At 37.8% G+C, this 15315-nt stretch overlaps 1 protein-coding gene across 4 annotated transcripts in view; it reads left to right on the forward strand.

The window, feature by feature from the left end:
* The window catches only part of znf462 (zinc finger protein 462), a 37427-nt gene extending 24464 nt beyond the window's left edge, over positions 1–12963 (forward strand). For 3 of the 4 annotated variants that reach the window (XM_065243596.2, XM_065243594.2, XM_065243595.2), the window contains exons 4-13: positions 52–189; positions 1994–2334; positions 3300–3418; positions 4044–4214; positions 5202–5490; positions 6838–6974; positions 7073–7296; positions 8138–8351; positions 10019–10136; positions 10440–12963. In XM_065243596.2, the coding sequence (XP_065099668.1) occupies positions 52–189; positions 1994–2334; positions 3300–3418; positions 4044–4214; positions 5202–5490; positions 6838–6974; positions 7073–7296; positions 8138–8351; positions 10019–10136; positions 10440–10632 (1944 nt within the window). In that variant the 3' untranslated portion in view covers positions 10633–12963. The remainder of the gene's footprint in view (positions 1–51; positions 190–1993; positions 2335–3299; positions 3419–4043; positions 4215–5201; positions 5491–6837; positions 6975–7072; positions 7297–8137; positions 8352–10018; positions 10137–10439) is intronic. The other variant, XM_065243597.2, reaches the window with a different exon arrangement.
* The last annotated feature ends 2352 nt before the right edge of the window (positions 12964–15315 follow it).

Consider the following 15315-nt stretch of genomic DNA (forward strand, 5'->3'; position numbering starts at 1 on the left):
TAACAGGATCTCTTCTACTGAAGACATTGAAGGATCTTTCTCGTCCTACAGGTGGAAAACACAGTCGATAAGACTCCGGCGGGTTACAGGTGTAACTTCTGTGTCGAGGTCCACTCCACCCTCCGTGCCATCTGTAACCATCTGAGGAAACACGTGCAGTACGGCGAGGCCAAAGAAGGTCACGTGAAGGTACGAACCACAAGACATACAAACATTGAGTTAATGTGAAATCAATATCCATTAATGACTACAAATACATCTATCATCAGATTAGGTTATGGCTGTTGTGAAAACAAATACAACCAGATCTTAATGTCTTTATGTTGTTGTTTTATACGTTCTGGCTATTGGGATGAGGTTCAAATCATTCCCAAGTCTTTCTCCTGGGAGAGTGTTGAATGTTTTCTCCTGCTTATTTCTTATAACAGCATCTCTATTCACAGGACAGTTGTTTAAAACCACCGCTATTATCTTCCTCTGAAGTTGATTTCTCTCTTGTTTAAATGATTTAACAGCTGCACGTTTAAGTAAGAGAGCAAATTGCTTTAAACTAAGGGGTGTTTTTTGGGGCTATTGCATGAAGAAAGTGAGAATGAAGTGCTTCTGTGAATAAATATTAATTGTACGGTTCTTTGGCTTTGTCGTGTTTTACATTGTATTCAAAGTTTAAAAATCAGACAATAAAAGACAACAGAACTATTGTAGTTTTATCTGTAAAGTAAAGAGTAATTGACCATGGTCCGTAGAATTATTAGAAAATAATGCACACTAGTGATGCACAGGTTGGATTTTTTTCCAAACCACAGGTCTCGTTTTTATGAAATATTTTGCCCGCCCCGAACCACTGTATCTATTTTACAATCCGCCCCACACCAGTGACCATTAAAATAGACATACTAGGCATTTGTAATGTAAATGAAAACAGGCTTATTTCAGTCTAAAAGAAACAGCCATTAGATTATATCGCCCTGAAAACTGACAACAACATGAGCTTATAAACCATTGAAACCAGCATGGTCATATTAATATAGAGATAATGGGATATAGGATAATGATAAACATTTTCAACATTTTTCTTAAACACTAAATTCAAGAAAAATTTGCTTACCCCTTTGGCAGATTTTTTTGCTTGTTTTATGCACAAAATCACTTAAATGTGATATTTTTGGTGTAAAAACTAGACTTATTTTCTTAGGTCATTTTGCTCATCAAGAAAAAGCATCTTCATTTAAGCATTTTTAGATATTTGTACTGAAAACAAGACAAAAATACTAAGAATTTTTTTCTTGAAAATCATTTTTTGAAGTTTTGTGTTTAAGAAACAAGTTCAAGATTTAGTGCTTGTTTGTGCTAGTTTTACGCATAAATTCACTTAAATTGTATGTTTTGTCTAAAAACAAGAATTATTTTCTTAATTTTGCTCATCAAGAAAGTAATTTAAGTTTTTTTAGATATTACTACTAAAAACAAGACAAAAAAAAGTAAGAAAGGTAATCCGGATGCTGCAAATCATTTTGACAGGTACAATTTAATATTGCACAAAATTCAATATAAAGATGTGTTTTAATCACATATATGACATTATATTTACAAATCATTAAACCAAATAGTGTGTTTGTGACATTTGAACGTCTTGTCTTTTCTAAAAAAAAAGTAAACGGGTAAATAATGACCAGATAAAATACCTTAAATCAATATTTTATGTTCCTTACCTTACTTATGAGGTAAATAGCCGTGTAATAAGCGTGATAATGTACAGACAGCGGGTTGTTATCATGAAATAAACCTCTTCAGTTTAATACAAGACCCTCCACTTCATGTCAGGTCGAAGATTATTTCTGGGCCTGCTGCCCTTACATGATCCCTTACATATAAACTTTATTCTCACAGTGAAATGTATAATTTATTGCTTGTTTGGTTTTTGGACAAAATGTTTTTATGATATTCATCAGGTGAAGTTGAAACTGTTGTTTTTGTTTTTCCTGTCTGACAGCATGAAGCTGTAGAGATGCCTGTTGCTCCTCCAGTGGTCGGGAACTCCAACGGTGACGTAGAGGATGCGGTTGCCGTGGACGCTGACCCTTCGGAGACCGTTTCGCCACCGTCCGCTGTCACCATGGAAACAGAGGAGTCTGTGCCCGTGGAAACGGTGCCGGCGGAGGAGGAGAAGACGCGAGCGGTTCCCGGGCATCCGTGCAGCATGTGTAACCGCATGTTCATGTCCATGCAGGGCCTGCGCTCTCACGAGAGAAGCCACTCGGCTGTTGCGCTCATCAGTAGAGATGACAAATACAGCTGTCAGTACTGTCAGTTCTCTTCTCCATTCAGACACAAGTAAGTGAACGTCGCTCCATTTACCTGACGCTAGATTGAGTTAGGAAGTGGTGTAGCTGACGGAGCCTCACTAGATTGCTGCCAACAAGTGAAGCTGTTCAGTGCCAAAGCAAAAATATTAAAGAAGCTTTAGCGTTGGCATTACACTTTCATTATCCATTTACTACCTGAGGCATAAAATGAAGTCACATTATGCAGAAGTTTAATTATAATAGTTTAATAAAGGTCTTAATGTTTCATTAGGTTCCTCTGGTATTCTTTTGGGTTCTCAAGTAACATCAGGCTGTTGATTTGCAAATAAAACCAAAAACATTTTAAGGGGAAACATCTAATATAGGATGATGTGCATGTGCACGCTGAAGTGTTCAGGTGTCCTCCTGTGGAAATGTTGGATATTTTGACAGAGCGGTTTGTTTAATCTGAAGCTCAAGGCCTTTGTTTGTCTCCCTGGAGTAAATCCGTCTTCACTGGATGTTCTGTGACCCAGAAATCTGCTGCATTCATGTGCCACACGGGAACCAGGGATAAAAAACACTCGTTCCCAAGATCACCGCCAGAGATGAATGTTTTGTCAGAGACTTGGGACAAAAGCAGGGAGAGATGTTCTTTACAGTTATCATTAGATGTTTCGCTAAGGCTTCTTTTCTCCGTCTGTCACCGTAGTATCATTCAGACGTTCCAGATCTTTCCAGATCTTTTGTCATTAGAGACAGCCGAGCCGACACACAATTTGAGTTTGTGCTTCTCTTTTTCATTGGCCACCTGTCACACTTGTGTCACGGTTATGAGGAGTTTTTTATCATTCATGAGATTACACAAACACTGATTCAGATGACAGATGAATCATTGGGAAACAGACACTTATAGATTGTAGTCATATCATCTGTTTGAAGAAATGTTCAGAAAAGAATTCAGCCGCTGATGTCTGTGGTTTATATGAATCGTCTGTCTGTCTGTTTCTTTAGTTTAGATCGTCACGTTCAGTCTCATCATGGACATCAGAAGCCGTTCCGCTGTAAGTTCTGTCCCTTTAAATCTTCATACTTGAGTCGTCTGAAGAGTCATCTGCACAAAGCACACGCAGGTGAGACGCAACACAACACACACAAACATGATGAAGAGACCAATGATGGAGATTATCCTTCAATAGAAATCTCTCAACTGATCAAATCTGGTTTTGTGTGGGTCTTCACATATTTGTTTGTGTGTGTCAGCGTGTGTGTGTGTGTGTGTGTGTGTGTGTGTGTGTGTGTGTGTGTGTGTGTGTGTGTGTGTGTGTGTGTGTGTGTGTGTGTGTGTGTGTGTGTGTGTGTGTGTCAGCGTGTGTGTGTGTTTGTGTGAGTCTCTCTCTCTCTCTGTCTCTCTCACTGGAGGGTGAAAGTCATTGAAGGGCAGAGCAACACAAATTAAGTGTCAACCTCCGATCGGCCCTTTTCTATCTGCAGTACCCATCAGCCCCTTCTTCTGTGCTCTTAAAAGAAGAGAGAGAGAGAGAGAGAGAGAGAGAGAGAGATGTTATGAGTTTATCAGGAAATAATTCAGACTGATGTTATTCAAAGACAGACACTTTTTTGACTGGAATAATAAAAAACACTTTATTTTTGTGTATCAAAAGTGATGTAATGTTCTGCGATTTGTTTGCGTTTTTATTAAATGATTTAAATGTTTTCCTTCAAGGTTTAATGTTGTTTGTTGAATTTGTTTTTCAGGTGAGCACACGTATAAATGTTTCTCCTGTCCGTTCTCCACCACGACCATCAGTCAGCTGAAGGATCATTCACTGCAGGAACACGGAGAAACTCTCACACTGCCTAAACTCCGAGCCGGAGCCGCACTGCGATCCACACGACCCAACATTGAAGAAACAACTGAGTCTAATGGTGAGAGCATACATCACCTGTGTGGATAATAACATAGGGGAGACAAAAAATAAAAACTGCTTACCTGGTAGCCATCTTGAGTGTCACAGTCAATTATGTCCCCAACAATTTTTTTTTTAAATGTTAGTTTATTGAGGGCTTAAACAATGATTGAAAATTGTTGCGGAGGATGAGAAAATTGCTCTTGGACACATTTATATTCCTTATTATTGTCTCTACATTTACCAATGATCACCAAACACCACATGTTTCTTTACTGTAAAAGTTTATAGTATAACATGCATTATAATTATATTATTATTTTTAATTATAAATATTTCCATGACAAAGAACCCAAATCAAGTCATGGACACGTTGCGGTAATGACAATGTTCCCCTTAAATGTGAAAAAACAACAAAATTGGTTTGTATGATGTCATTTGAAATCATGTGCAAAATAGTACACGAAGAGATGTTTGTAACTGTATGATTCTTATTGTGATAGCTTTACTTTTATTATCAAAATGTTTCATGACACCTCATAAGTCTAATTTCCAGTAATAGACTGTATTATATGATTTGATCTGTATGATCCGGTTCTTGATGTCTGCTCATCATGAGTGTGTTTTTCCCACACTGAGATGAGGTTTATTTATTTATGTGCAGTTTAAATGATGGTTTGTGGTTTTGATCTGTTTATATTGAAGTTTGTGTTTTTAGTTTGAGAAGCTGATCTGATGTTCATGTCTGTGACCGACTGATCAGATCTCACCTGCTTTATAAAGTATAAACATGCAGAGAAGTTTGTTCTAACGTTTGCGTTTTCTGCCACAAAATCAATGATTGTTTTTAAGTCTCCTTACATTTAGTTTGGTGTAACCTGGAGTCTGTATCAAGTGAAGCCTTGTGTTAGGTCACCTGAGACACGAGCGTTAATGTGCGGCTACATTTATAGCCGGTGTGTAAATGAGATGAGTTTATGGTAACAGCTGGTTGTGGTCTCTCCAGTGGTTTCAGAGACGGTCGGGTATCTGGAACCAACAGATGTTCAGCAGCAGTTAAGTCACTTCGAGCTGTCCTCTCAGAGCGAGGTTTCCACCGGCCCATCCGTCGGCGCGGCGTCTTCTCTGGCGGCGGATGGTCCGGTTCCTCCGGCTCGACCTGACTGTATCCTCACCTGTGAGTTCTGTGAGTTCAGCTCCGGTTACATGCAGAGTCTGCGCAGACATTATCGTGATCGCCACGGTGGAAAAAAGCTCTTCAAATGCAAGGACTGCTCGTTCTTCACCTGCTACAAGTGAGAACAAAACCTTTCACACGAGGGCTGTCCCCGACTGAGGATTTACATATTTCAATCAGAATTGTTGAATCTTGCCTATAGTCAATTCATCTGTGTGTGTGTGTGTCCATGGGTTAGGCAGACCAGGTAGTCAACAAATGGTTAACTTTTATTTTCTTTCACAAGAAGCACACAGAAACAACTTTCTGATAAAGTGACCAAAACTGACTTTTAAGTGATAAATGCATTTTTATCTTTTTTTAAGTTAAAATGAAAGGCAATGTGTATAAACATTCATTAAATGATTCCTGTTCAAATATTTTAGCCATGATGAACAGAATATCACACAAAGATATAACAAAAAACATTTTTGTTAACTAAACCTAAAAAATAACAAATGTGATCCTCTGGGAAACCCTGGCTAAAATTCTAAGATTTTATTTCATTTTCAGATTTAGCATCAAAGTAGTCATGACCAAAAAACCCCCGACAAATGACAATTTGTGATTGTTACTGTAAATGTTAAAAAAACTAAGCTTTATACACAATTCCTTAAACGTAAATTTATAACAAGAAAAACATTGAAATGACACTATGCTTTATTATTTTATTTGCTTACTTTGACTTTGATCATCTCTGTAACACCTGATGATTTTTATATCATTTATTTCAGGAATTTATTTTCTATCATTTGAAAGTAAACATCGACCATTATATTAAATCACAAGAGAGACAGTCGTGTCAGGCATAAATATACTGTAGGTTTGGTGCAGATATTTTTCGTGTCATCACCGGTATTTCAGGAACAGCTTACCTGTTTTATAGCTCAACTTTTGACAGGATAACCACCATGTTTTAAATACATTTTAAAACTTATGCCTGTCACAAAAATCTGTTTTTTGATGTTTAGTTTGATGAACTTTTAAATATGATCTTAAGTATGACACGCAGAGCACCTAGCGAGTTCGGCTAAATTACATGTGCCAGCACGCAACAGTGCAACATCGATACAACAAAAAGCAATCAAAAATTTACTGACTTAAATTAGATCAATATTTACGTTTTATAATAAATAAAAACGTCAGAATCAAGTAAGAAGGTGCAGAACAAAAGTAGAACAAAACACAAGCCACACATAGTTAAATCGGATAAATCTATAAATTAAATAAAAACAAAGAAATGAATTAAAGTTTAGCCATTGCCATTGTTGTCTTTTTAACTGCAGAAATAACTGTAATAAACTGAAATAAACTATTTGGGGTCGCCCCTATTCCACACTTACATTTACTGGAAAGTTATCAAACCTGCATCTGTGTTTTCCTGAAACTTCCTGTATTTTATAAGCATCTTCTCTTTGTTTTGTAGATCGACCTTTACTCTACATGTGGATGGCGGTCATCCCAGCAATCCTGAGGAGATTCCCAAAGATCTGCGCTGTCTGTTCTGTCTCTACCACACCAAACACAAGAGCAGCATGATCGATCACATCGTCCTGCACAGAGGTGAAGAGTCGCATTTATAACCAGATGAATGATAAACCCATGTGTGTGTATATGTGTGTTTACTCTCTATGTGTCTGTCTGTCTGTCTGGTTCATCAGAGGAGCGTGTCGTACCTCTGGACGTGTCACGGTCGAAGCTCTCTCGTCACCTGGAGGGCATCGTCTTTCATTGTCATAAATGCACGTTCACGTGTTCCAGCGAGCAGAACCTTCAGCAGCACCTGGAGAAACACGAGGAACTGAAGCCCTATCAGTGTCAGCTGTGTTACTACGACAGCAAACTCCTGCATGAGCTGGAGATTCACCTGCGGGACGAGCACAAGGTCGGTCATGAGTTACATCTACAGTTATTCAGTGATGGAGAGAAATTATATGTGTGTGTCTTATCGGGTCCAAAGAAATGTCCCAACCTAAAGTGATCCAAGACACTTTTTGCCCGAACCCATCATGCATAAATATTTGTGTTAAGAAAGACCCGACTCGAGACAAACCCCTGAGAAAATTAGACCAGAGTCCAAGCCGACATGTGAGCCGTCTCCAGCCCCGCTCATTAAGATGCACATTTAAAATTGATTGACAGGTCTGTCCCAACGAATATTAACCTACCACCAGTAGGGTTGCAAAGGGAAGAAAACTTTACAAAAACTTTCCATGGGAACTTAATCTGGAAAATTTGGAAATGTTCCAAATTGGAAACTTAACGAAAATTTACTGGAATTTCTAAGAATAATTTGGAAATTTGGGGAAATTAATCTAAACTATATCATGCATGCAAGGCAATACACATTTTAAAAATGAGATCTTGATTTAATTGTAAGTAGAACTTTAATTGATTCATTGGTCTTCTTGGGTCCGTTTGGCAAAAACCCATTCATTTTAAATTCCCCAAGACCCGATGCTGCTAATGTTAAACCCCACCCGTGTTCAAGGCACACATTAAACTTTTAGACCCGAACCCGCTTGGATCTTAGGTCAGACCTTGGGTTTTCAGATCTAAGTGGCCCTGTGAAGACCTCTAGTGTGTGCATGTCAACGTCATGGGATTTGCTTCTATTGTTTTGTTCAGTGTATTGCCCTTAATACACATCTATGCCTTTGACAGTCACAAACCAATGATATCGCTAAATGCTTGATCTGACCTCAGTTTGACCAATCACGCTGCAGGTGATCCGTAACTTTGAGCTGATGGGACGGGTGAACCTGGATCAGCTGGAGCTGCTGAAAGAGAAGATGAGGGAGACGAGCAGCAGTGAGGAAGAGGAAAGAGAGGAAGCAGAGAACATGGAGGAGGAGGAAGAGGAGTTGGTGGATGAGAAGGAGGAAGAAAAGGTGACAGAGAGTCAACAGGAGGAGCCCACTGACCGGTCGAATGTGACGGGTAAGATCATTTTATATCAACAAAAGTGATTTTTTTGTAGAAAATTTTTTGATTCTAAGATTGTTATAAGTGTGTTGATATTAAATCTGCTAAGTGCATACATGTAAATGTTTAACAGATGCATTTCACACTTTAAAGGGGAAATCTGACTTTTTTCATGTTTAAGTGCTATAATTGGGTCCCCAGTGCTTCTATCAACCTAGAAAATGTGATAAAGATTAACCCAGTAACTAGTTTGGGAAAACCATTCTCTGCAAGCCTGTGAAAAGTAGCTCATTCAAATTTGTCTCCCCTTGTGATGTCAGAAAGGGATCTTATTATAATAATACCGCCCCATAATCTGCACTGTCCAACCACAGCACTGACATTTAGTGCAGAGAGAAAAAATAATTCACAGCACAATTGAGTTTTAATGGTGATCAGTGTTTGCATTTCATCAGCTCATTGGATTTTAAAGTACACTAGAGCTGTAATCGGGCCTTAAAAGTTAGGCCCGAAATGTCCGGAGCCCGACAGAATGCAGCCCGAACCCGAACGTACATTTAGATTGACAGCTATTTAAAAGCCCGAACCCGTTTACAGCCCGACATTATTTAAATGTGCGCACACACACAGCTTTTGTCAAGAATGATAAATTTACACAGGTTTTAACATTATTTATTCATGACTAATAATCTACACGCCACTTGGAAGTTGAAACAAAGAAATAAAATAAGTCATCTGTAACATTGTAACATCTCATTCTAAATAGGCTTATGCAATACACTATAAATATGCCAATAAAATTATTATTCCTTAACGAATTAAATTAAGATAATACATTCTGAATTAAGATGGGTATTTGGCAATAACGAAATTAAGAGAAAGGCTCCGCGGGATTTGCGTCGGCACTTCTCTCCATTACTGCCAACATTAGTCTATATCCTCTGTCTAAATTATGTATTTAAGACTCGATTCATATTTAGTTATACATTGAAAAACCTACTCACCAAGATTAGGCTACATGTTTTTGATGAGGAAAATCATTAAATCCAATCCACTGTAAATGAATTCAGCGCGATCCTGCGCTACTGATTGAACTTAACCGCTCATTTACCTCACAAAGCCGGAGCGCAAGCCCGAGCCCGCCCCGAGCCCGTGTAAAATGTTAGAAAGGAAGCCCGAACCCGCCCGAGCCCGTCGGGTCCCGGCGGGTTTGGGCAAAGATCTTCAGCTCTAAAGTACACACCCCAAAGCAGCACATTTTTGCTCACATCTACATGCTATTTTAAAATATTGTGAAATGTCCCCTTTAAATGTTCTGCATATGTTATCACAGTAATATCTAATAATACAATAATATCTTTATTATTAAAATAATCCAAATGACTCTTGTGTGTTTATGTATGCCTTCTAAAGCTTGTGAGACAAAACTATTTATATCTTGTGCTCGAGATGCATTGAGATCTGAATTTAGTATATTAATAAGTATTCGATTCACTTTTGACTGCCATTTAATAAAATAACATTTGAATATAAAATAATTTGTTTTAGTTGAACTGAATAAAGGATGTCTTAAACATCTGGATTGGCATGAGGATGATAAATATATTCTTTTAAAGAAACTGATTTGACAGCATTTGTAGCAACATTTCTTTTAATTGAACGTCATTGTTTTTATTGCCAAGGTGTTTTGGAGTCTCCGGGCAGCAGCAGCAGCAGCGTGAAACGGTATCCGTGCGAGTTCTGCGGCCGTACGTTCACGCTCGACACGGAATGGGAACGTCACGTCCTTCGGCACGGCATGTGAGTCTCAATAACACAGACTGAGTGCAACAAAATCTTCAATTAGTCTCAGATCTGTGTTTGTTTCTCCCAAAATTTCCTCTGAGAAATCAACACAAATGAGTCAACAGTGATAGAAATTTCTTATTGGCCGAGCAAGTGAGACTGATCTGAAATTTGACAATGAAACATTTTAATACAAGCGTTCAACTACACACAGTAATAAACAGAAATATTCATATACATGCGAGTAGTGTAGATTATAGAGACATGAGCAGATCATTTGATTTCAGACGACTAAAGAGAGATCTGCTGTTTTTCTAGGACTGTTAATGGCAGCAAGAAGGAGAGCGGTCCTCTGCCCTCCACCGGATCATCGACTCTGATTGGTCCTGCGTCTGTGATTGACAGAGGCCTTGACTTATCCAGTAACACTGTGGATCCTGTGAGGGCGGTTCAATCTGACCGGTCCAAGATTCAAAACGAGGAGATGCTGGAGACCAAAAACGACCCTTAGGAGAAAAATGAAAGCGTTGGTTTTGGATCATCTGACATGGTTAAGAATGTTGTATGTTTGGTTTTCTGTTCATCTGTTCTAGATCATTCATTTTGATGCAGAACAAAATCGGCTGCTGCGTTAATCTTTAGTTTAAAAAGCTCACGCGTAATCGTCCCGGTTTGGAGTATCAGTAGATGACGTGTTAAACATCGAGTTGTTTTACGTTCTTCGTGTTTGTTTCGTTGCTAAATCTTACACTGAATTTTACAAAGTGTGACTTGGTCCCTCAGGACAGATGTTGATATATTGGTAACCAATAGTGAATGAAACTGACAGGCGATTATTCCGATGGGATTTCGGGTCTCCCGGCTGCGGGTTTGCTTTGGCACAGCTTTGTTTCCATCGTTAAACTAAACAAATATCCCAACTCTTCTCACATCCACGCGATGTTCCAAGCACTTTTGTGACATACATTTGTGATGTAAATGTACACTAAACATGATAGTGTACACTAAAATCTAGAGTAAATAAACCGATGTCTTCCACCGCAGTGAACGCACACTGATAGTCTTGAAGACGGTGTGTATATGTGCTTCACAAGCTCCTTTCATCCAGAACGCTCTCTCCGTTACCGACGACTCGCCCATTCCATCGAAATACTGCCTGACAGTTTCAGTTTTTTACATTTTAGCCTTGTGTTAATCTTCCTGTAGCTGAATTCCTTAAGGAATAGTCTCATCTTATTTATCTATATATCACAAGTTTGTTCGTTTTTATTAATAGATATTTTAGAGTATCAAAACTCCCCCCCAAAAAAAAAAAAACTTGTAGCAAATTGCTACTTTTGAAGACTTTGTATTGCTCTTGTTTTCCCCGACGCTTCACTTTGACTTTAGTAATGGCCTGCGAGTCGCTCAACAGACGACGTTAAATCATTAAACATGTATCTGCTGATCTCAAGTCGTTTCCTGCATTTGGAACGTAAAGGATCTTGATCGGTGTTTGATCAGATGATCTTTATATTCTGGGTTTAAAACTACTACAGCTCTGTTGACAGCATCATGTTAGGTACCACAGAAAATCATTTCATTTATAAGAAAAGCAAAATAATGCAGTTATAGTGAAAGTATTAAAGGTGATACCTGTAAAAAAACAATGAATGGACTTCTGTGTGACCATTTACATGAAGCGACATTGGTCATGCAACCAATTTTTTATCTCTAGTCTGACATTGAAGGAAGAGTTTGTCACCGTTTAACTAGTTTTGAATGAAGAATATTTCAATTCTGACTGCAGGAAACAACCGAATAAAAGTTCATCGCTTCCAAAGCTTCTCACGTGAGTCCCGTTGGACTGCCTGCGTTTCTGTACGTTGCACTTATTGATGGCATGAGATAAATGAAGAAAACTATAAGGCTGAGATTGAATGTTGCGGGACGTTGCTGCTGGAAAACCCCAAAGCCTTATCAGACTCCAGATGCTTCCGTCCAGCGTCTGTTGCATTGAGGAAGCAGAATATTATTGGTCATACGAAACACGTTTATCATGAGCCATGAGCAACTTACACACGAGTACAGAAAACAAAACAAAACAAAATACTTTTCTTGGTACCAAAAGTTTCGCTTCCCAAAGTTCTGGCTGTTAGCCCGAGATACGATTGTCTTACCCGACCCGAGCATTGCTGACAGGAAACCCAGCTGCCTTCTGGGTAATGTGTGCATGCCGTTCTGCAGCCATGTATAAAACGTCCAAACTCCTCATAAGTGTTGAAAAAACTGTGCTGTTTCAGAAAGAATCTGTTCATTTTAAATGTTGTTCTGATATTTAACTTAAAAGAGAGAGAGAGAGAGAGAGAGAGAGAGAAAGAAGAATAGAAAGAAAATACAAAGCCAATAGAATAATGTTTGTTTTTTTTAGCTCTCCACTGTTCAATGCTGTTGTAAATTGTCTGGTTAAGAAAAACAATAAAAAGAAAGTCTCCTTTTGTACCTTTAAATCCCTGAGTTTCCTTCATAAGGAGCAGTCCAGCCTTTCTGAAAGAAAACCCTACGTAGAGAAACATGACAGAAATAAGCTTTTGGCTGTGGTAACACACTGGATATATCTGTATATATATATACGCTTTAGGCTTTAATTCTCTCTTCCTGTTAAAGGTGCACCATAGTTGAACTTAACTTCCTCTTCTCCATTTGGCCTTCTGTGATAATCCTGATGATTTCTGATGGTTGCTTGTGATGTCGACTAGACTGGTTGTTTACAATTTTATTCCTTTCATTTCTCTATATTCTGTAAATATTGTAATTCATTGTCTTTTTTTAACTTGGTAATAAAGTTATCAGATAACGTAAACTTGTTTAGTTTTTAGTTTATTATTCAAAACGGCAGATCTGGGTGGCGCTTTTGTGCTCATTTATTTTGTGAGGATATTGTATATATATATAAGTGAAAAAAATCAAAAATGTATATGTAAAATCTTACTCTGAAATGTTTTTGTTTGCTAAACTTTAAAAATATTGATTGTAAAATAAACACTTACTATTTTGAGTTAGAGTTTAAAACAAACATGAGCGAGATATTTTCTTCATGATTTTTTTTTAAGTTTAGTCTTACAGCTAAAAGTCTTTTTTTTTTCACTCAGAATATCAAAGAAATTCACTCAAATGATTTGACTTTCATACTTTATGATGGATGTTTCCCTATAGAAAGACCAAGAGGATTTTATCTTCGGCTCCAAAACCTCCGGGCAATGTTATTATGCTCCTCACGACCACCTGTGCTCTTAAGCAAAAGTGTTCCTGACAGAACCACAGGTGAAAAATAAATGCTTGCGTTCAAAGAGAAAATGTTGAAAATAGATTTGAGATACTAAAAGGTTTGAGCTGACGCTGCTGCGTTCTGCATTGATGAAGTTTTTCATTGGCTGATGTCTGAGTGATGAAATCCTCAGCAGCTCATCTCAACGTGAAGCTCAGAAACGGCAGAAGAAACAAAGGCAGAAGATTTGTGGCCGTGCACTTGAACCTGGAGTGTCCTGATGCAGATTTGATTGAATGTTTCTTCAGAGATTTATCTTCAGGGTCACAGAGGAGAAAGACGACAGCTGCCGTGGACAGACGCATCAATTTTCTCCTGTCTGTCTGTCAGGGAAGGTGAAGTGGATGACAAGAATTCAGATATACCATGAAAGGGTTTGCAGTTATCACAGAAGCTGAAAACTGATCAAGAGAAATCGCTTTGACCTTCACCGTGTCAGAATGACTCTGTTCTGTATTCACAACACATCTATGAAACATTCAAATCCTGCATGTTAAAATATATATTCACCTTCGTTTAACATTATTCAGTCCTGATTACAAAATTAAAAATCATCACATTTAAATGTATTTTAATATATGTATCTTTACTTACATTTTTAAGTAAAGAAAATTTATAATTTACAATTAATCCAAACTTAAAAGTGTACATTTCAATGTTAATATTAAAGTACATACATAAAACTACGGTTTACTATAAGCATTGTTTTTTGTATACTATACTTAAAACTTCTTTTTACCATTTAATTTTGTTCAGAAGTCCCAGAAACAGATTATATGATTATATTCAATTGACCAGTGTATGTGCAAAGTGACTGAGCTCAATGCTGACTTCACACAGTTTATGTTTCTAAGATAAAGCAAACATATCTGACCTACAGCCTAAACACAGGCACTACACTTCTGAATAATGTTAAAAATAGCAAACTCTTCTAAATCTCCAACATAAATAAACGTTTAACACTATTGAGTCTTTCTCTTTACTGAAAACCACATCAAATATCACTTCATTTCAAACAATGCTCTCGTAATGCAGGTTCAGGCAAAGGAACTGGAAATTATCCTCAACCAATCGTGTTGTTCTAACTTTAAACTGAAGTAAATTTGCAGCCCACCAAAACTTTTGCAATTACTTGCATTATAGACATTCAGTCTATACATTTTTTGTATGACAGGAATACTACATTTATACAATCCAGGTCACATTTGATACCCAAAAAAAGACGTTTTGAAGCCCTTGATTTCACAGCTATAACATCATCTTATAAAAATATCTCTAAGACACGAGGGATCAACATATCAGAAGATCAGACTTTTGTTTCTGCAGATCAGACCCCTGAGATCCTTCAGAACAAACATAGAAGAAATCCATTTTAAAACAACAAAAGAAACGTCTGATGAGAGACAATCTGAACCTGAATGCAGGACTGAGAATGACCTCATTTATTTTCCCGTCCTTCATGAGTAGCCAACTTAACCTCTCCTCTCTGATCAATACTCTTAGTTATTTTAGTAAAGCATTAGTTTGTGTAGTTTGGTGATTTAAACTTCAGCGTCTGTAGTGTTTGATCTACACACATGAACGACCCTCACACCATCTGATTTGAATTTTGCAGCGGTCATATTTTCTTCCTTTATCCTTTAACTTAATAATGTAGCTACCAATAATAGATTTGCTATACGTTTGAAAGATCTGCTAAACATCATTTCATTTCTCTGGCTTTATAATTTTCCTTTGGGTTTTCTGAAGGTTAAGACCGTCCCTTCAGGTCTGCCCCAGGTTCTGGACTCATACAGATCATAAGGTCACTTCAAACTCACGGTCAGCTCCTCTGGGCCAGAAACTGTTATATTTTATTCAAATACAGAATGGTCCTACTGTTGTATA

This window comes from Paramisgurnus dabryanus, chromosome 18 (assembly GCF_030506205.2).
Source record: "Paramisgurnus dabryanus chromosome 18, PD_genome_1.1, whole genome shotgun sequence".
Classification (NCBI taxonomy): Eukaryota; Metazoa; Chordata; class Actinopteri; order Cypriniformes; family Cobitidae; genus Paramisgurnus; species Paramisgurnus dabryanus.